The sequence below is a fragment of the Terrapene carolina genome, unplaced genomic scaffold (genome assembly GCF_002925995.2).
Source record: "Terrapene carolina triunguis isolate 2854851 unplaced genomic scaffold, T_m_triunguis-2.0 Scaffold33715, whole genome shotgun sequence".
Classification (NCBI taxonomy): Eukaryota; Metazoa; Chordata; order Testudines; family Emydidae; genus Terrapene; species Terrapene triunguis.
Genome location: NW_020698066.1, coordinates 632513 through 653445, shown reverse-complemented (window position 1 = coordinate 653445; position 20933 = coordinate 632513). Strand labels below are relative to the sequence as shown.

The 20933-nt window shown below is 40.4% G+C and overlaps 1 protein-coding gene across 1 annotated transcript in view; it reads left to right on the top strand.

Moving 5' to 3' along the window:
* LOC113409490 (CLIP-associating protein 2-like) overlaps positions 1–20933 on the top strand; it is a 271704-nt gene that overhangs the window by 91664 nt on the left and 159107 nt on the right. The window contains exon 8 of the mRNA XM_029914215.1: positions 5708–5854. Coding sequence (XP_029770075.1) covers positions 5708–5854 — 147 coding nt within the window. The remainder of the gene's footprint in view (positions 1–5707; positions 5855–20933) is intronic.

Below are 20933 nucleotides of genomic sequence, written 5' to 3'. Positions count from 1 at the left end.
CTTCTGCTGTTATGTAGATGACACTCTTCCATCTAACCACTGCATAGCTATAGTGACTGATACTTACAAGATATATCACATAATTGTATGAATTTAAGGCCAACTAGAATAGTTTATATTTTGGTAACAGCTGAGTAGTCCTGTCTTCCTTGTCAGTTCCCTTTGGCAAAACAATGTTGATACTTTATTCTGTTATTAAAAGATTTAATTATTCTGCTGTCCCCAGACTTCTACATATTCCTCATGGTTTTATAATGAAAACATCTTGTGCTATGTAATAACGTTACTTTGAAACAATAGGTTTTGGGAAAGATCTTGAATTATTTGTGAATATCCAGGTCAATTGTAGCTTCAAAATTTGGCAGCCTAAAAGCTCACAAGTACCACTACCTCAAGATTACAGCATATTACTCTTGTTTGAAAAACTTTCCATTGGTTTCTATCGAAGTCACGTTGTGTGGTTTTTTTTTTTGTTTTTTTTTTTTTAATTTGAGTTGGTGTTTAAGACTTTGAATGGACTTGCTCTGATCTTTTTTCAGTTTATTTTCAAAATTGGCCTTTAAGATCCAACTTGACCAATAACTGCACCACACCTTCGGGGGAGGGGAGGGGGAGGGCGTTGTCTGACTTGCTGGGGAAAGGGGTATACCTCTTTAAGGGCGGGGGCATAAATGTTGCATGAGGATGCAGACTCATCCCCCCCCAGCTGACTGGAAGAGGGCAGGGGAAGCCCTCTTTCACCTGGACCAAGCAGAGCAGCACCCATTCTCCTACCCTTGAAAGTGGCAAAATACCAGGTTTGGTCCGGATCTGCTGTAGGCACTCTATCTACTCCTTTCTTGGGGGGCTGGGAAGGAATTTTTCCCTCACCGCCAGGTTGACCAAGGCAGAGTGTGGGGGTGTTATTTCACTTTCCTCACAGCGAGTTTGGGCGGGGCTTAGTTGGGGCGAGCATGGAATGGGGGTTAGGCTATGATGTCGCAACTCATTCTGTAAATGTGGGGCAGATATCCAGTGCAGGTGCTCTGTAGGGAAGGGATACATTGATCAGATAAATGGTTTGGTAAAGGATTTAAAGGAGTATTTGTTAAAGGAGCAGAAACAGGGAGATTTGTGGCTTCTGTGACTGGAACGGCAGGGAGACGACCTTCCCCTCCTCCTTTATAGCCCACCTTACCCTTCATTTGAGGGGGCGGGAATGGAAAGGTCTCAGCAGCTTGTTGGCTGGGGACCAGAGTGGGGGAAAAAAAGGAGGGGACTGGTGGAAGCCCCCTGGGTAGATATTGAAAGGATCATGGAGTTACCTACACTGTACATTTTTATCTGCCAGGTACTCCCAGACAGTTGTTAATAGAGTTGCAGCCTAATTAAACCACATCCAGTGTCTCCTGGCCTTCTTTTGGTATAGTTGGACAATTACCTATTTATTTTGCCCTGATTTTAATCTCATGGTGATAGAAGCTAGTGTTCTGTGATTATGTGCTTGATCTGTGGCATACTCTTCCTCCAGCTATTAGAAACTTTCAAACTCATTCTGCATTTGTTGTTGCTTTCAGTTGTTCAGCCTGTATTGTAGAAATATACAGGACTTCACAGGTTCTAGGTGACTCATTAAATACTGTATATGGTATAATAGTCATGGGCAGCAAGTACAACTCAGGACAGTCAGTCCATGCTAATTGCCATGTTTGGATTTTAATCTTAAAGATAAAAACGAACCCACATTTTGAGTTGCTTTAATTTTTTACTTTGAAAGTGTCCATTTTAAGAGAAATTTTGCTTCAAATTAGAAATGCATTGTCACTAACTAGTAGGAATATAGGCTTAGATTTTCAGAGGGGCCTGAGCGAATTAGGTACCCAACTGTCACTGAATTTCAATGGGGAGTTGGGTGCCTAAAGGCTTGTCTACATGATGGGGTAATGTGCTATATGGGAATGTGATTTCTAAAGCATACTAACATGTTGCGCATAAATTGATCCATGTTGATACTGCTAGTGTGCTTTAATGTGGTGTTTGAAGTAGTACATTAAAGCACTGTAATGAACCTTTCGTGCACACCAGCAGGGTCTACATGACCTACTGATGAGTAACACGTTATTGCAGTTTAGAAATCATACCCTCCTACAGTGAATTACCCCACTGTATAGACAAGTCCTGACTCCCTTTTTCTTCTTTAAATAGTTCACCTGTGTTGTTTAAAATGAAGTTGCTGAGTCACCAAACTGCAGTGAGAGAAATGACTGAAATTTGAATTCTTTCACCCCATTAATTCTCCATTTCCTTTGCAACTTAATTCTGTTCATTGCTTGCTGTGCATTGCTTGCTTCCTGAAATTCTGATACACATGTTCAATTCTTATGTACAAGGTATTATGCTACTGTATGTTATAGCAACACTCTCTATTTAAAGTTATGGATCAGCTTGCATAACTCCTGCTTTCAGTAACTTGTAACTTTCTGGAAAAAATATTATTTAGGGTTCTGGTTTCTTGGTCCCAAAATAAATTTTGTATGTGTGATATTTTGTGCGTGAAAATTGTTTGGCCATTTTGTGGTATCCCAGAATGGAAGAGGTGTGTTTTTTGTTTGTTTTTTTCCCCCCCTTCACATCTTGAGGTAATTTTCAAACAATTTAATTTTAAAACTTCATATATACTTTACACATTATCCCCAGTTATTGCAATTTCCTATACTTAGTGAAGAAATTTGACTTGGAAATAGTGAAATTAATTAAAAAATTAGAAATTATGAAATAAATTTGAAAACTGCATGCATAGACAGGACTCCACCAGGGCTGCTAATCTGAAGATGACCAGATGCAGTGTTTCAGCTGTATTCAGTGGGCTAAATTATGGCCAGGAGTAGGTGGATTCAACTCAGTTGATTTTAGTGGATTTATACCCTGCTGAAAAAGCTGCCCAAATCTGGAGTGCTGCAGACGGGAATAAATACAAGTGTATTCATTTTCATGATTAGGTACTCAAATGTCCGTGTATATATGTGTGAAAAGATATGAATTTTACATAATACTTGAAGCAAATGTAATACATTTATATAAGCCTGTAATAATTTCTGTAAACACAGATTTGAGGCTTCGGATATATGCAAATGCTGTTATGGGTCTTTCAAGAACTGGAGCCTCCCTGAAGCTCAATGGGGATTGATCAAAACCCACAGACATAAATACACACAAGGCTGGGGGGAAGTTGCAATTCCTGTTAAAACTATAATTAAATTTTGACTTAATATATTATAAAATCTTAAATGTAATTATTTTATCATCTTAGATTTAAAATTTCTTATTAAACTAGGTGTCATATTCAATTTATGTATTTGTAGGATTATAGAGTAATTTATGTGCATTTTCAGTAGAAATCTGTCCAGTATTATTTTTTAAGTCTCCTGCAGCTTCATATATACCCTGGAATAAGAACCTTTACAAATGTAAAATCAGCAGAAATCTTACCATTACTTTTTAATTGCACTGGAAACAGTTTTATTTTTAATAAAAATGGTCTTATAATACACTATTTGCAACTCATAGACTGCAGTATTGTGCGTTTGACTGACAATATGAAAGTCTAACCTGTTTTCATAATCAAAGCTGAAAAAAATGCAATATGTATGTATTAACAGTGAAAAATAAATGTAGAGTTGAGTTTTAATAATCAGCTACTTCTGGTATCCTAATTTAAGAAGTTTTAGGTGGCTATTCATCATGTTTAAAAAAAAAAAAAAAAAAAAAGTTAAAAATTGGTTTCATCTATAGCCTATTTTTAATACTATTTTGAAGTTACGTTGTTTCCCTGAGTCAGAATCCTCAGTGTTAACCACTACCATTAACATTTATTTCATGCAGCATTAAGTTTATAAAACTTCATCTTGTGATTAGATTAATGGGTCTAACAGTTTCTTTAAAAAATGCTGATGTCTACAGTTACATTTTTAAGACACTAAGAGTTAAATCAGTGTCTTTTCTTAGTTAGAACTGAAGTGTATTCTCCCAGTTCTTGTGTGAGGACTAAGTACTGTTTCCATGGAAACTCATGGAATAGTGTGTGTTTCTTCACTGCCCTTCCTCTTGCATTCTGTTTTGCTTACATATCCATATACAGAAGTATTCTTAATCACATTCTCTTATAATGGTAGTTGAAAGGAAACAAGCATGTTGGAGAAAATGTTCAGATATACTATTACTGATATTTTCTAGGTTTTTGATTGTAAATGAAAGTAGAGGTTTAGTATTGCTATATGTTGTTTTGGTTAAACAAAAATATTTCTGAAGTCATACTGTCATTAGGAAACTAAAGTAAACCCTAGAATGCTCAGTGTTTTTACATCAGCTGTCGCTATAAATGCCATTTGGAAAAACATGTTTGCTCTCATATGATAGTGAATGTGTCTTTCCCCAGGAGATTCTTTTTAAATATAGCTCATTTTATAGGGAACGTTTTGCCATTCAGTGTACACCAAGGTTAAATAAACATGAAAATTCCTGAAATAAAAGCAGTGCTGTGATATTTTTTAGAAATGGCAGGTTCCAGTGAAGAAATATCTTTTAAATTGGCTTATATCATTGTTATGCAGCTGTGTGTCAGCCTCACCCATCTTGTTTATGATATGAACTACAGGTTTGTTTTTACGTGCATTACAGGGTCTGGATAAATCCAACTTTTTCTACTAAATGAATTACAAAATGGTCACAGTTTGCTTCTGGAATTCTTTTTAATAAAAAAAATAATTTAAACACCAAGTGCAGCACATCCTCTATTGAGAATATTTTAACTGTTGTCTGGAGATGAGTTTCTGACTTGACTGAACAAAAGACAAGTCCTTGTATTTTTTGGGTGTGTGAGAAAACCCTCAAGCAAAGTATGGCTATGAAATTTTTAAAGGGTTGCAATTGTGGCTGCAGATATTGTGTGTGTGGGAATGAATTTATATGTATGAAGAATTTTCACCTTTTCATCTGGCAGTGGCTACCAGAAGATGATGTCACCTTGAAGCTGATTGGTTGTTTCAGCACCTAGTGCAGGGAAGAGAGAGAAAGATGCCGGCACAAATCTCAGTGGTGGAGCTATGGTGTTTTCTGACAGTTTTGGATAGAATCTTTGATTGGTATTGAGAATCTATTGTGTGTGGCCATGTGAGGTATTGGGAGCATCCTAGTGTGAGGGGAATTAAGAGCTATCAGAGGAATGAGGCGGTTGATCTGCAAGCGGATCTGTGATTGTAAGTTGCAAGATCTGGGTGGAAGGAATGAGACAGGGAGTGTTGGTAGACACATTGTGGGAGGATGTGTAGCAGAAAATGCATGCATGAGTAGAGGAAAAGGGAGAAGCATTGCTCTTGAATAGCCTGGAATGAACTGAATATTATATTCATTTTTGGGAAGATGATGGACAGGAAACATTTAACCTGTGCAGAGAATTTTTCTTTTTGTGATGAATATGTAGGATTCATTTTTGTGTTTAATATGATGATGATAATTGCAAATCCAAAGGCAGTATTGTATACAATCTTGTGGTGTTAAAATGCTTTTTATTTTTATTTTTCATCTGTTTCCCATGCCATAGACAAAGGGCAAAATTAGTATTGATTTTTATTTGATCTTCTGGTAAATTTCTGTGAAAAGTGCAGCAGAGCAATTTTTTAAAAAACCCTCTGTTCTCATAAGTAAATTTCTTTTATGTATCCTTTTGTAGATAAAAGCTTTGATGATGAGGAGTCAGTGGATGGAAATAGGCCATCGTCAGCTGCCTCAGCTTTCAAGGTTCCTGCACCTAAAAAACTCGGGAATCCTTCAAACAGTGCAAGAAAACCAGGTTCAGCTGGTGGGCCTAAGGTTGGAGGTAATATTAATCTACTCACACTCTGATATGCTTTTCCACCAACCCTGACATAGCGAGCACAAATCAAAGAACTTGGGAAGATGATTGTTTATTATATACAATTAACAAAGCTTTATTAATGAGTCCTTGGTTTTGCTTATTCGATGGATGCAGTACTTTAGGTGCTATATATGTGGGTATGTAAGCATACGGTTAACACATAAAGGGCTACAAATGTTTTATCTGTCATAGAATGGGTGTCATAAATCAAATGAACATGTTGAAGGTGGAAATCGGATTGATGAAAGCTTTGAATAAATGTGTGGGTCTCTGATAACTTCCAGGATAACCAATTATTGCAAAAAACATGTTTATAAAATCTGCAATAGATTTGTAGAATTCAAGTTGCAATGGAGGCCCACTCTTTTTTCAAATGGTTGAAGAATCTTGATGTACCTCAACAAAACAGAGGGGTGTGGGTATCTAGTACACCTTTAGAGTTTTTTGCCTTCTTAAACTGGATACAATAACTATGAAATATATTGAAAAACAGAAAAAGCTAGGCAATATACGAAACGGTTACCATGATTTATGTGTAATAGAAATAAGCAGTACATAGCATGTTCTTATTATGTATGCAAGTTAATCATGTTGGTTAGAGAAATCTGTTTGTGATCTGTGGTATCAGACTCATTGCGTGGAGTTCATTCTAATTCTATATCTAAGATCTAACCAGAAACTTAATTATTACTTTTTTTCAACCATTTTCTCTAAGGATGACAGTTGGCATATTTGCCCACTCAGTATTCAGCAAATGATATAGTTTGGGAAAACATTTATTTCATTTCTGCTTTGAAGAACCTGAAAATTAAAAGGATCTGATTTCAGCCTGCTGAGGGTGAAATTTTTTTATTATACCAGTCTTTAGATATTAAAAGCTATGAATAGCTAATTATTTTTAATAGTGATTTTTTTAGATACGCATCACGGTTTTGTTTGCTGGAACCTGTCTGCAAGATTTTTTCAATTCTAGGTTGCTCATCTAACATTGTCGGTTAAATGTGAACAGCCCAGTGAAAACGAATTAGCACAGATATATGTATTACGTGTACTCACCAACCAAGTTGTGGGGTTCATTAGCATACCAATAAGATACAACTAATATATATCTTTTCTCCCTTCCAATATAATATTAGTACTTTCTTGTTCACTGAAGATATTCCCAGAAGGTGATGTAATATAAGTACTGGCATAACAGTTCAATTTATGATGATGTCAGAGTGAACCAGGAAGTACGTAAACAAAAGGATTTCACACAACTTGTTTTATTTTTTAAAGTTGCTTAATATTTACTTTTTTTGCTGAATACCTTTCTCATCCTGGTTCTTGTGGACATTTAGTACGGGTATCTAGACTTAATTAAAAATTTTAGTTTTGCTTTGTAGGTCCCTTTTATGATAAACTGATTTTTAAAAGGAACAGGATTGTACATTAAGAGCATTGGACTATTTTTTTTCCCAAATGTTACACAGATGTAGTACTAGAACTGAATTTTTGAGATTCAAAATTCCCTCCGTTACAAAGTAGGCAAAGTTCTTACCAAGCTTTTAAAATTGTAATTCTATTATCTGTAGCCACTCTACTAGTATAATAAACCATTAACCACTCTACTAAACTATCTAAAACTTCATCACAGAAGAAATATTAACTATAAAATAATAAATTTTAAATTGCTGAAACTTTATTTTGCTTACTTTCTTTTCCTGATTGACTGCCACACTTTAAAAAACAAGTTTCAGGAAATTAAACTGTACAAAAGTAATTGCACTAGTCTAACAAAATTGAGATGTCAAAAATAAATGTTACTTTGCTTTATATATTTGCCTTTCCTATCAGTCTTCCCTTTTCAGTTCTGGAAACATTAAAGGTGTGTGTTTCTTTCTCTTTCTATATAGATTTAGCCAATTCACATTGCTGTAGTCAAGGTTTTGAATATGTTTAAAAAAAAATTTAAGCTAGCATATTTGATGGAATAACTTAGTCTTCTCTCAGAGAAAGATTATACAATTACTGTGAATGCAAAAATATTCCTAGTATACACATAACTGTTTCCCATTCATTTCAGGCTGGTAAAGATGACAGAGGTTCTTGGCTTTTTTTTTCATTTTGTTTTGGTTGCGGCTTGTTTACTTGTAATCAGGCTAAGGATTTCTTGTCATCTTGGTTATGCAAAAAGGAAGTGTTGCCTCTAAAAGAAGAAAATTAGCCCTGGTCTACACTACAGAGTTAGGTTGATGCAAGGCAGCTTATGTCAACCTACCTCTCTTAAGAATCTACGCTAAAATGTTGCTCCCGCCAATGTAACTCAACCATTATGCCGACTTAATAACTTGACCTCCACGAGAGGTATAGCACTTAGGTCTTTGTAGTTAGGTTGATGCTGTGTCAGGTTAGACACTGTTATTTATGGCGACTTTATTGGCCTCCAGGAGGTATCCCACAATGCCCCATTATGACTGCTCTGGTCACGGTTTTGAGCTCAACTCTCTCCTTTTAAAGCCTCTCAAATTTTAAATTCCATTACCTGTTTGTTCTGCGTGGAGAGCTCACATAGCAACTGCCCAGCTGACCATGCCAGCTCCACGTAGCAACGCGCTCCTACCTGGAGTACACAGAGGTGGTGGATCTCCTGGGTTTGTGGGGAAAAGAGACTCTGCAGGCACAGCTCTGATCCAGCCATAGAAACGCCAATATCTATGAGCAGATCGCTCAGGGCATGGGGAGAAGGGCTACAACAGGGATATGCAGCAGTGCACGTGAAAATCAAAGAGCTGCAGCAGGTGTACCAGAAGGCAAAGGAGGCTAACAGTCACTCTGGAGCGGAGCTGAAAACATGCTGCTTCTACAAGAGACTGCATGCCATCCTTTGTGGAGGCCCACTGCCTGTGGATACTTCGGGGGGCTGGCCCCTGTAGTACATAGTGAGGAGGAGGTATTGGACGAGGAAATGGAGGAGGAGTATGGGGAACAGGTTACTGGAGGATCCAGTGGTGCGGCAAGCCAGGAACTCTTTCTGATGCCGGAGCAGTCGAGCCAGTCCCTACTGTACAGCACTGGCAAGCCTGATGTAGGGGAAGGAACTTCTGGTAAGCATGCAGTTTGCTTTGATATTGCAGTTCATTTGCTATTTTTTAATCAGGGTAGAAGATGTAGTGAAATAATCAGTAGAGGAAGAGTTGCTATCTGCTTCTCGTTCCCCTATATAGTGAGGCAGAGTGGGTTCTGGGGAACAGTTTGTTTATGCACACCGGGATGTCCCATGAATCCTCCATAGAGATCTCAAGGAAACTTTCTTGGAGATAGTCTGCAATCCTCTGCTGAAGGTTTCTGGGGAGGGCTGCCCTATTTCTTCCACAGTGGTAGGACACTTTCCCAAGCCAGTCAGCAATTACTTCAGCTAGCACCATTGCAGCACACAGGCTAGCAGCATATGGACCCGGTCTGCATCCAGAAGTGTGTAGGGGCTGTTCCTTTTCATGGGTTACCCTCAGGAGTGCGATACTAGCTAAAATCACCACCACCTGTGGAAAACGGTGCCAGTATTCAGTTCAGTTGCCCTATTCCACATATGCTGGTGCCTGTGTGCTCCCCCCCCCACTTATTGTCCCAAATTGCCCCTTTCTCCCTGGGCCGTACTCACTATGGCTGGAACTGCCACTGTGCTCTATGAATCCCAAGCGGAAGTGAGTCTGTAGTACTTGTAACTTTTATGGATCAAGAAAGAGAACATGGGACTACATGTTCCAAGAGATCCTGCAAGCCTTTGCTTGGAGGAGTGCCCTTCTTGACAGAATGGGAAGGGAGAGTGCAGAGAGGAGAAACGTGCAGCAAAGGGATAGACGCAGGAAGACATGACAATGCTTCTCAAGTGCTCGACGGACATGCTGGAGACTCTTATAGACCTTTTGGTCTAAGTCACCTGTGGTGGTCATCTCCCACTGCAGCCTATTGATAACTGCATTCTGGGACCTCCCTGCCCATCCCACCCACCCCATATGTTCCAGGGCCACTGCAGTACTGCTACCCCTCCACCCTGAGGAAAGAGTACAGACAATCAGAGCCGCACGTACTTTGGCCAGAGAGAGAGACTGTTGGTGTGTTGTTTGAAATGAGATCGAATGTTCTTTCCCTTTTAAAGGTTCTTTTCCCTGAATTTATATAGTTTCATTCAGTTACAGTTGTTTTTGTTTGCATATGTTTGGAATAAACGTTTATTTATGGAAAATTAATTCATCTTTATTAGTTCACAACATAAAGTGGCTGGAGCTGACATCATTAAAAGATAAAAGCAATAGGTGCATTCACAATATTATATTATCACACACACAGCACTCTTTACAAGGTTCGTACCGGGGTGCTAAAAAACAATGCCCAGCAGAGCACACTACAACAATAACACATTACTGTGGTTCACTATTGAAATAGTCTTTCAAAGCCTCCCTGAGCTTTATAGCTCCCTGTTGAGCTCTTCTTATAGCCCTAATATCTGGCTGCTCAAAATCAGCAGCCAGGCATTCCATCTCTGTGCTCCACCCTGGTGGAAACAATGCTTCACAGTTGTTATGACACGCACAGCAGGCAGCTATAACCATGGGGATATTTTTTTCACTAAAGTCTAATTGCGTGAGTAGACTGTGCCAGCGCCCTTTCAAATGGCCAAAGGCACCTTCAATAGCCATTCTACACCTGCTGAGTGTGTAGTTGAAGCGCTCCTTGCTGCTGTCGAGGTGGCCAGTCTACAGCTTCATGAGCCACGGGAATGAAGGGTAAGTTGGATTGCCAAGGATCACTATTGGTATTTCCATATCCCCAATGGTAATCCACCGGTCTGGAAAGAAAGTCTCTGCTTGCATCTTTCTGAATAGCCCTATGTTTTTAAAAATCATGCATAATGCACCATCCCACATTGATGTTGGTAAAACATCTCTGGTGATCCACCAGGGCTTGCAATACCATAGAAAAATAGCTCTTTCTGTTGATGTACTCGTTGGCAAGGTTGTCTGATGCCAAAATAGGGATAAGCATGCCATCTATTGCCCCACCACAGTTCAGAAACCCCATTGCTGCAGAACCACTCAGAATGTACTACACTTTGCCAAGTGTTACAGTCCTTCGCAGCAAGACCCAATTAATGGGCCTGTATACTCGCATCACAGCAACCCCCCATAGTGGATTTCCCAACTCCAAATTGATTCCCGACTGATCGTTAGCAATCTTGTGTGGCCAGCTTCCACACAGTGATTGCTTCTTCACCGTGAGTGCAGCTCTCTTTTTGGTGTCGCTGTGCCGGAGGTTTGGGGCGAGTTCCGCACACAGTTCCATTAATGTGTCCTTGTGCATCCAAAAGTTCTGCAGCCACTGCTTGTCATCCCAAACCCGCATAATGATGCAATCGCACCAGTCTCTGCTTGTTTCTCTGGCCCAGAACCAGTGCTCCACCATCTGCAACTGCTCCGAATGCCAACAACAACCTTGAATTGTTTCTTTTTACATCCTTCAGTCTGCAAGGCATTGTTGTATCCCTCGCAACTTCTCTGGCAACTCTGAAAATCCTGAAGGACTAAGTGTGTTGTGTTTGTAACGGTCAACACACCACTGAAGAGCAGTGCTGGATCCATGCTTCTCACGGAGATGGCAGATGCATGGGTTTGTGGGGCTTTTGAAAAGAGGCGCAAAACATTATAGGATGCAGATATTATGGGCTGGAGAAAACAGCATCATGGGCCATTGAAACCATGTTCCCATGTTCACCCATGTGCAACTCAAAACAGCCTGTGCCAGATAGTGGCAAATTGCAGAGTGGGATAGCTACCCATGGTGCACTGCTCTCTGCTTCGCTGCAAGTGCTGCTTGTGAGGACGCACACCACTGGCAAAAGGACCGTGGCATGGACATGCAAAAGCAATTTAATTATTGTGGTGGCTATCTGTCGACACAACTTAGGTTGACTTAATTTTGTAGTGTAGACTTGCCCTTAGTAATAGTATAAGATTTAATCTGAGGATATGTATAACTGTCTCCTTTTTCTTTCTTCTTTGGGGATATGGAAAAAGAGCTAAATTTGTCATACAATATCTGAGCAATAGCCATAGTCTCTTTTCTGCAACCCAGTGTCTCCCACAATTTTGAGACATATGAGCTGTTTCCATCCTTTCTACAGTTTGTAATATTCTAATGCAGCCCATGTCGGCCACGCCCCCTCCTCCAGCTTGCCACCAAATCTTCTGCCTTTGTGGCAGTAGTTAGTGTTGGTTTGCTTTGCTCCTGACCGTTTCTTTTGCCAACTTACTTCTTTATTCATTTTTGCTTCTCATCCTCCTTCCCTGGATGGGGTAATTAGCAGTGTAGTGGTTATCAGCCCACTGATTCTGGTGTGGCAACCCCTCCCTTCCAAGATTCTTCAGCCCATCCCCCCTCAGCATGGATGAGCTCTCCTGCAAACACCAAGCTAAATCTAAGTGGTGGTCCATATGTGAGGCAGCATTCACAGGCTCTTCAGAAGGCAAATTATGCCCTATCTGCTCATAGAAGAGCCCTGCAGCGGGACTGGGATCCTGCAGGACCCACTACCATAATAATGGGAGCGGGTAAAATGTACTTTGTTGCAGGTGGAATTGGGTGGGCAGAAAAAACAGACTGAGGTAATTTGCGCAAAAACACTTTAAAACTTATAATACTTAAATTCAAATGAGGGCTAGAAAGAGATTTTATGTCTATTATAATAGGAGTTAAAGTATTTTTTACACGGTTTAAACCATGTAAAGATTTGTTTTATTCTTTTAATGGTAAAAATTGTCTGAATTCTGTGTGTGTGTGTGTGTGTGTGTATGTATATATAAAAATAATAAAAAGATTTTTTTTTTTTAGTAGTATGGGGGAATTTGTCTCTACTGCAGGATTTGCGGGATCTAAGGTTTTTTTTGGGTGGGAGCAGAATAAAATTGCAAGAAACAATGCGGGAGTGGGAATGGGTATTGCAGGAGCAGGATTAAAAAAATAGTCCCATGCAGGGCTCTAGTTCACAGGCAGTTGGAGCATTTGGATAGTGAATCGGAGGATACCATCTGGTCAGCTCAGGGTATAAGTCCCATGATAGGCCCAGGAAAAAATCCTAAGAGACACTATGTCAATTTTTAGCAACCTCTAACAAGAGCACTTGAGTTTTTATGCCACTGACCTGACTCTTATCCCAGCGAGGTATGTCTCTTATTGGAACCAGTGGCAATAGGTTTCTTCACTACTTCCAATTGATTCATGTTGTCTATCTTCCCTTGGTTGTAATCAAAGACTGCATGTCTAATGCCCCAGTGGTAACTTGTTTTTCACCTGGTAAAGCTGTGTGATCTCTTGGACCCAAGTCATCTCTCTGCATTAGTTTTCCTACTAAGAAAATGAAGTTCATACACTTACCTCACTGTGGTGGTATGCATTAATAGTGTGAGGTACTTTAAAATACTCACATAAAAGATACTGTAGAAATGGGAAGTGGGGGTGATGTTATAAAGCTAAAAAGGCTAGTTATTGTCTAGTGCAGCTGGGATTTATTCTGGACTCTTTAAAGCTCACTCACTGACCAAAAGCAGTGACACTCAAAGCAAGGGGCCTGGCTGACGATTTTGGGCCAGGGACACAAAGGGCCTGGTGCAGCTAGTATCAGGACTAGTTTCTCCCTTGTTCTCCATGTCCAGTGAAGGTAGGACAAGAAATAAAGAGCTTAATTTGCAGCAAGGCATATTTAGGTTAGATAGGAAAACTTTCTAACTAAAGGGTAGTTAAGATTTACAATAGGCTTCCGTAGGAGGTTGTAAAATCCCCATCATTGGAGGTTTTTAAGAACAGTTTGGACAAACACCTGTCAGAGATGGTTTAGGTTTACTTCGTCCTGCCTAAGCGCAGGACGCTTCTAGCCTTACATTTCTGTGATTCTCAAGAGGGTCGCAATATAAATCATTTTAGAAATGAAGTTAGGATCTAGGGGAAGTTAAGATGATAATCAAAAAGTGATTTTTAAGATGTGTTATGAACTAGTAGGGCAAGAAGAAACTGCTATACGTCATTTGAAATTTGTGGTTGAAAATAGTTCCTTTTCCCGGTGGCTTACAAGATTTTCTACTTTATGTGGTTATTGGCCAGGCACAGATACTAAGAGCCTCCTAGGCCAGCTGATCCCATCCAGTTTAAGATTAGAAATTAACTAGTGTAAAACTCAAGTACTGCATGTGATTTACATTAAAAAACTACACCGTAAGTTGGAAAGTCAAGCATTTCAAAGTTAGGAAATACCAGTATTAAGGTTGCCCATCTGTAATTCTCCCCTCCTCCCCCCAGGACTCCTGCCTCATGCAGTGAATGGGTGCATAATCAATACTTTTTTTTTATCCTCTGCATTCGTTGTGTTGATCCCAGACTTTATTTACTGCACACCATGCAAAATCTGCACTGAATACAAAATTAATTTCCTTACTGTTTCCATGGTGTTCGCATCATAGTATCTAAGTGCTTCACAAGCATTAATGAATTTAACTCCATAACATGCCTGTTAGATTAGGTGATGGAGATAGCTGCATTTGACAGCTGGGGAACTGAGGTACAGAGTAATTGCAGTCAAATTTGTCAAGCTTCTACTAAATTTGGGTGACCAACTTGAGATTCCCAGGTCCTGATATTTTTACTTAGCATTTTATAGCTCATTATGTGTCCTAAGCACAGCTCCAAAGGAATGCTGAAATAATGGTTTCAATTCTAAATTCTATGGGTGTGTGCTTTAGTTGTTAATGTCCCTTCTCCCACTGTCTCCCTCCCCATCACTGCAACTCACCCACAACCTTCCGCTGCTGTTCCCTGCTCCTCAGCTCCTACTCCTGCCTTCTTACCTGTCTTAGCCCTCAGCTCCTGTCCCCAGCTGCTCCCACATTCTCCCTCATCATGACTCCTGCTCCTACCCAACTTTCTCACATCTTCCTGTAATTTTTCCTCTCCCTTCTGCTATGTATTCAACACTTCCTCCTTCTCCATGCAGCCTGAATATCAACGGGGGCATTCAGAGCACAGGATAGATAGAGCCCCTGCTCTCAGGTTCTGTGCCCAGTGCCACAGCTTCCTGCAGCAGCTGGGATGAACAGTTGCAGGAAAAGTCCTACTCCGCCTTTGCTGCTCTGGGATTCAGGATGCTCAGTCACTCTGTGGGGATGGTGCATCCACAGTCTGGTTGGCACATGGGAACTGTGAGGGAACAGGGCATGTCCAGTGCAAGTGGAATCTGTAGAGAAGTTAGTTGGCAACCTCTAAAGTCTCTGGATAGCATGAGTGAAATCAGATTTTTCAGATGCTTATATTTGAGAGGCATTTCACAGGAACAGCCAATCACCTGCCAAATTTTCAAGTCTATGCTTTAAAGCATGAAAGTGCCTGAACTTCTCAGTAAAAATGTAAGATTTTTTTTTTAACACGGAGAAAATATATTTGTCTACAATCTTATTCTCAGAAACAGCTGAACCATTTTAGCTGAAACCTGTATCAGCCATAGCATCCAGCATGGAAAATCTCAGCCCAAATGGTTCAAATTTGGCAAAGTTATAAGCAACTGAAAATAGTCTTATAATGAGCAGGGTTGGGCAACCTTAATAGGTGTTGCTACCTGCATTGCCTATAGTAACTAAGATTACAACATTGGGGAAGAAATGTGTATAAACTCAGCTGAACAAGTTCTTGCTATTAATTTTGTTTCACTTAGGTTTAAAGGTGGTTGATTTTATTTATGTTCGATTTTTTTTCTTAGAGAATTAAACCACAGTGTAAAAAGTGTTTACACAACACTTTCAGTTTAACAGCATTGATTTAATATTGCACCTTTAGCTAATCCGGTGCAAGCTTATTTTTAAGCAAGGCCTTAGACAAACATAAGGGCTAGTCTACCAATGTAATTTACTTGGATATAAATTGAACTGGCTTTTAAACCAATATAGTTAAACCAATGCAAAATGTTCTGTGGACACTCTTATATCAGTTTGAATGACTTATTAGGTTTATCTTAAACCCATTCCTAACTGACTTATACTAAACTGAAGTAAACCACTCTTACATAGAAGCATCTGCTCAGTCTTTAACGGATTTAATTATTTCTGTTTAGATTCATGCCTGAAGTTTTACTGATGCCACTTTCTTGCATAGAAAGAAAACTTGTATAAGAGATGCACTAGTTGGGGCAATATCCAGTCACTAACATGCAAAATGTACAGTCAAAATATATAGCAGTTCCTATTTACTGAAGCTAAGTCTATGCTATGATCTTTTGCTGGCATAGCTGCACTGGTCAAGGATGTGATGAGGTGTGATCTCTGACTGACATAGCTGGGCTGGCAACAGCCCTTAGTGTAGACACAGTTATTCTGGCAAAACTACTGCTCATATAGCTTATTGCGCTCTTGTGTGTGTGTTTGGAATAAGCTTTACCAGCAAAAGCAGTGTGTTGCCAGTGTAAGCTATATGCACATTAAGGCCATGTCTAAACTATGGGTGTTACAGCTATTTAGCTACAGTCATGTTATGCCACTGTAATGTAGGTGCATCCTACAGTGACAAGGGGGTTTTCTGTCGCTGTAGGAATTCCACCTCCCTGAGCAGCGGGAGTTAGGGCAACAGAAGCATGTCAACCCAGCCATGTCTACACCAGGGTTAGGTTGGCATAGCTACGGCACTCGGGGGAAAAAGAACGAGGAATACTTGTGGCACCTTAGACTAACAAATGTATCTGAGCATAAACTTTCGTGGGCTAAAACCCACTTCAGCGGATGCATGCAGTGGAAGATACAGTAGGAAAATATATATGCATAGAGAACATGAATTTTTCATATTCCTGAGTGACATAGCTATGTCAGTCTAATTTTTTTGTGTAGACCAGGCCTAAGAACATTTTGCTGATACATTATTCTGGTATAGCTGTACCAGCAAAGTTCTTTTAGTGTATACCTGGCCTGTGTGTTTTTGCCAGAGTAAAAATGCTAGGTTACAAAGTAGCAGCCATGTTAGTCTGCATCCGCAAAAAGAACAGCAGTACTTGTGGCACCTTAGAGACTAACAAATGTATTTCAGCATAAGCTTTTGTGGGCTACAGCTCACTTCTTCAGATGCATAGAGTGGAACACACAGACAGAAGATATTTATACATACAGAGAACATGAAAAGGTGGAAGTACGCATACCAATTGTAAGAGGCCAATCAATTGAGATGAGCTATCAGTAGCAGCAGAAGAAAAAACTTTGAAGTGATAATCGAGATGACCCATAGAAGGTGTGAGGAGAACTTAACATGGGGGGAAAAAAATTCAATAAGTGTAATGACCAAACCATTCCCAGTCTCTGTTTAGGCCTAAATTAATTGTCTAATTTGCATATTAATTCGAGTTCAGCAGTCTCTCTTTGGAGTCTGTTTTTGAAGTTTTTTTGTTGCAAAACTAATACCTTCAAGTCTGTCACTGAGTGATTAGAGAGGTTGAAGTGTTCTCCCACTGGTTTTTGAATGTTATGATTCCTGATGTCAGATTTGTGTCCATTTATTCTTTTGCGTAGAGACTGTCCAGTTTGGCCAATGTACATGGCAGAGGGGCATTGCTGGCACATGATGGCATATATCACGTTGGTAGATGTGCAGGTGAACGAGCTCCTGATGGTGTGGCTGACGTGGTTAGGTCCTATGATGGTGTCACTTGAATAGATATGTAGACAGAGCTGGCATTGGGCTTTGTTGCAAGGATAGGTTCCTGGGTTAGTGTTTTTGTTGTATGTTGTGCGGTTGCTGGTGAGTATTTGCTTAAGGTTGGGAGGCTGTCTGTAAGTGAGGACTGGTCTGTCTCTCAAGATCTGTGAGAGTGAGGGATCATCTTTCAGGATAGGTCGTAGATCTTTGATGATGCGCTGGAGAGGTTTCAGTTGGGGGCTGAAGGTGGCGGCTAGTGGCGTTCTGTTATTTTCTTTGTTGGGCCTGTCCTGTAGTAGGTGGCTTCTGGGTACTCTTCTGGCTCTGTCAATCTGTTTTTTCACTTCAGCAGGTGGGTATTGTAGTTTTAAGAATGCTTGATAGAGATCTTGTAGGTGTTTATCTCTGTCTGAGGGATTGGAGCAAATGCGGTTGTATCTTAGAGCTTGGCTGTAGACAATGAATCGTGTGGTGTGTCCTGGATGGAAGCTGGAGGCATGTAGGTAAGTATAGTGGTCAGCGGGTTTCCGGTATAGGGTGGTGGTTGTGTGACCATCGCTTATTAGCACAGTAGTGTCTAGAAAATGGACCGCTTGTGTGGATTGGTCTAGGCTGAGGTTGATGGTGGGATGGAAATTGTTAAAATCATGATGGAATTCATCAAGGGCTTCTTTTCCATGGGTCCAGATGATGAAGATACCATCAATGTAGCGCAAGTAGAGTAGGGGCGTTAGGGAACGAGAGCTAAGGAAGCGTTGATCTAAGTCAGCCATAAAGATGTTGGCATACTGTGGGGCCATGCGGGTACCCATAGCAGTGCCGCTGACTTGAAGGTATATATTGTCCCCAAATGTGAAATAGTTGTGGGTGAGCACAAAGTCACAAAGTTCAGTCACCAGGTTTGCTGTGATGGTATCGGGGATGCTATTCCTGATGGCTTGTAGTCCATCTTTGTGTGGAATGTTGGTGTAGAGGGATTCTACATCCATAGCGGCCAGGATGGTGTTTTCTGGAAGATCACCGATGGATTGTAGTTTCCTCAGGAAGTCAGTGGTGTCTCGAAGATAGCTGGGAGTGCTGGTAGCATAGGGCCTGAGGAGAGAGTCCACATAGCCAGACAATCCTGCTGTTAAGGTGCCAATGCTTGAGATGATGGGGCGTCCAGGATTTCCAGGTTTGCTTAATTTTATTATTGTACTTGAATTTTAATCATGGTTTTAATGTTGTAATTGAACAGACCATTTCATTAGGTTCCATAGAAACCATTCCTTTCAGAGGGCAAGGGATTCCCATGTTCATAGTTTTTAAATTATTAATTTTTTTTTCTTGAACGTAGAAAATAGACTTTTCATTTAAATAGTTCAGTATAATGAAGGCAATTAATGGTTTCAAGAGGGCTTATGTTTAGATTTGCACAGATAACAGAGCACCTTTCTTGACTCTATGGTCAAAATGCTGTTTCTTTCTGGCATGTCAAACAGTTTTTCTGACTTAAGTGAGCCCTAGAGGCATGTATATTAAGTGACCTTTGATTGAACAGAATTAGTGGAATATTGTTCCTTAGACCCCTTATGCTGGTCTTTGAGACTGAAGCACATTTGTTGTTTTTGTCATGTATCCTGTGGTTAATGCCATATTCTGCCATTTTATGTTTTTAAATGCAGGGCCACAGATCATCTTTAAGCACATTTTACAACAGTATGTCAGATGTGGTGGCTACCTGCTTTTTCCTTTCTGATAGAAAGGGGCTGGTAACATCATCTCCGTCTTTTAAGATTGCAAGACACTTTGCATTATAAGACCCATATTCAGTTGCTTATAACTTTGCCAAACTTGAATAATTTGGGTTGAAATTTTCTATGCCAGTTGTCTGCCTCAGGCTGATTTATTTATTTATTTTATTTATTTTTTTAATGTCAGCCAAAATGGTTCAGCTGCTTCCGAGAATGATGGTGGGGTAAAAATGATAGGGAAAACTTTTGTTTTTTAAAATATATTTTTTTTTTAAATCTGGTGTCTGCCCTTGGAAAGCTCCAGGGCCCCCATGCTTTGGAACAGGAGCTTGAAATTTGGCATTGGGGTGGCCTCTGTCAGGGATGTAAGATTTGCCATCCCTGTGAAATCCATCCAGATCTGGCCAAGTTACAAGCCTTTGAAAAATTGCAGCTAGCATATGCTCAGTAGATATTTTCTAGAGCTTAAAAGTCAAAATCTCTGTAGAGTCTAGCCTCACTGAGCATGCTTCATCCCCTCACAGCTCCTAGTGTGAACTGAGCAGTGCATGCAATGTCCCCCTAGAGTAAGTGAGCATGCTCCAGCCCACGGCTACAGGGGTAAAGCCTAACTTCTGAGTAATGGCTGCTCTCAGCTGAATTGGGGCCAGACACCAGAATTGAGAGCAGGGAGCTTTTATCTAACGGAAGCACCCAAATTGTTGTGATCCTACCATGTTTGTGGAGTCAGCAGGCATCCATCACTGTGCTGTCAGTGATCCCCACTGCCGGTACCCAGGCAGTGTGGAAGAGGAGGCAGTCTAATTCAAATGCTAAAGAGACAAGAGCTTGACATAAGGCATTATAAGGAAGGGCCGGGGAATAGATTGGAATAAGGCGCCCGGGGGCAGGGGTGAAGACTGGGACTGGAGCTGGCGGGGGACAGATTTTAGGTCTGGAAGCCAAGGAGGGAAATGAGGGGAGACAATGATTGTGGGAGGGGAAAATGAATTGAGAGCAGCTGAGGAGGGAGAAAACTAGGACTGGGAACCAGTATTGGGAGGGAGGGAGACTGATCTGACAAGGGGTCAAGGTCCAAGGGGGAACTGGGACTGGCAGGGAAAAGAGACAAGGAGCTGGGGGAGGCGAAAACACAGAGATTGGATGAGAAGCCCTCAGAGGGAGACTGAGACAGTGCATGCCCTTAATTACATGTTCACATGCTATTTTTTCTACCCAGCTTTGGGGATGAATCACAGTAGTGTACTGAAAGAGACTATTGTCTGTAGGATCCCTGCCTCAGTTGTTGCAGAAGTTGGAAGGTGTATAGTGAATGAGGCACAGGATTGCATGAAAAGAAAGGATGGTCTTATAGTTATGTCAGTTGAATGCCATCCTGGAGAATTTGATTCTATTCCTGCCTCTGCCGCATATAACTTTTGTGATTCTGGGCAAGTCACTTAAAAATTATCATACAATTAACAATCACTTGTGAAAAGTTCAGTTTAAGTGCCCAACTTAGGACCCTAGGGTCTGATTTGCAGACACGTTGATCATTCACAGCTGCAATTGAAGTCAGTGGGAGCTGTATTTGAACATATTAAGGTCCTAAGTGTCTGAAGTTGTGCACCCAA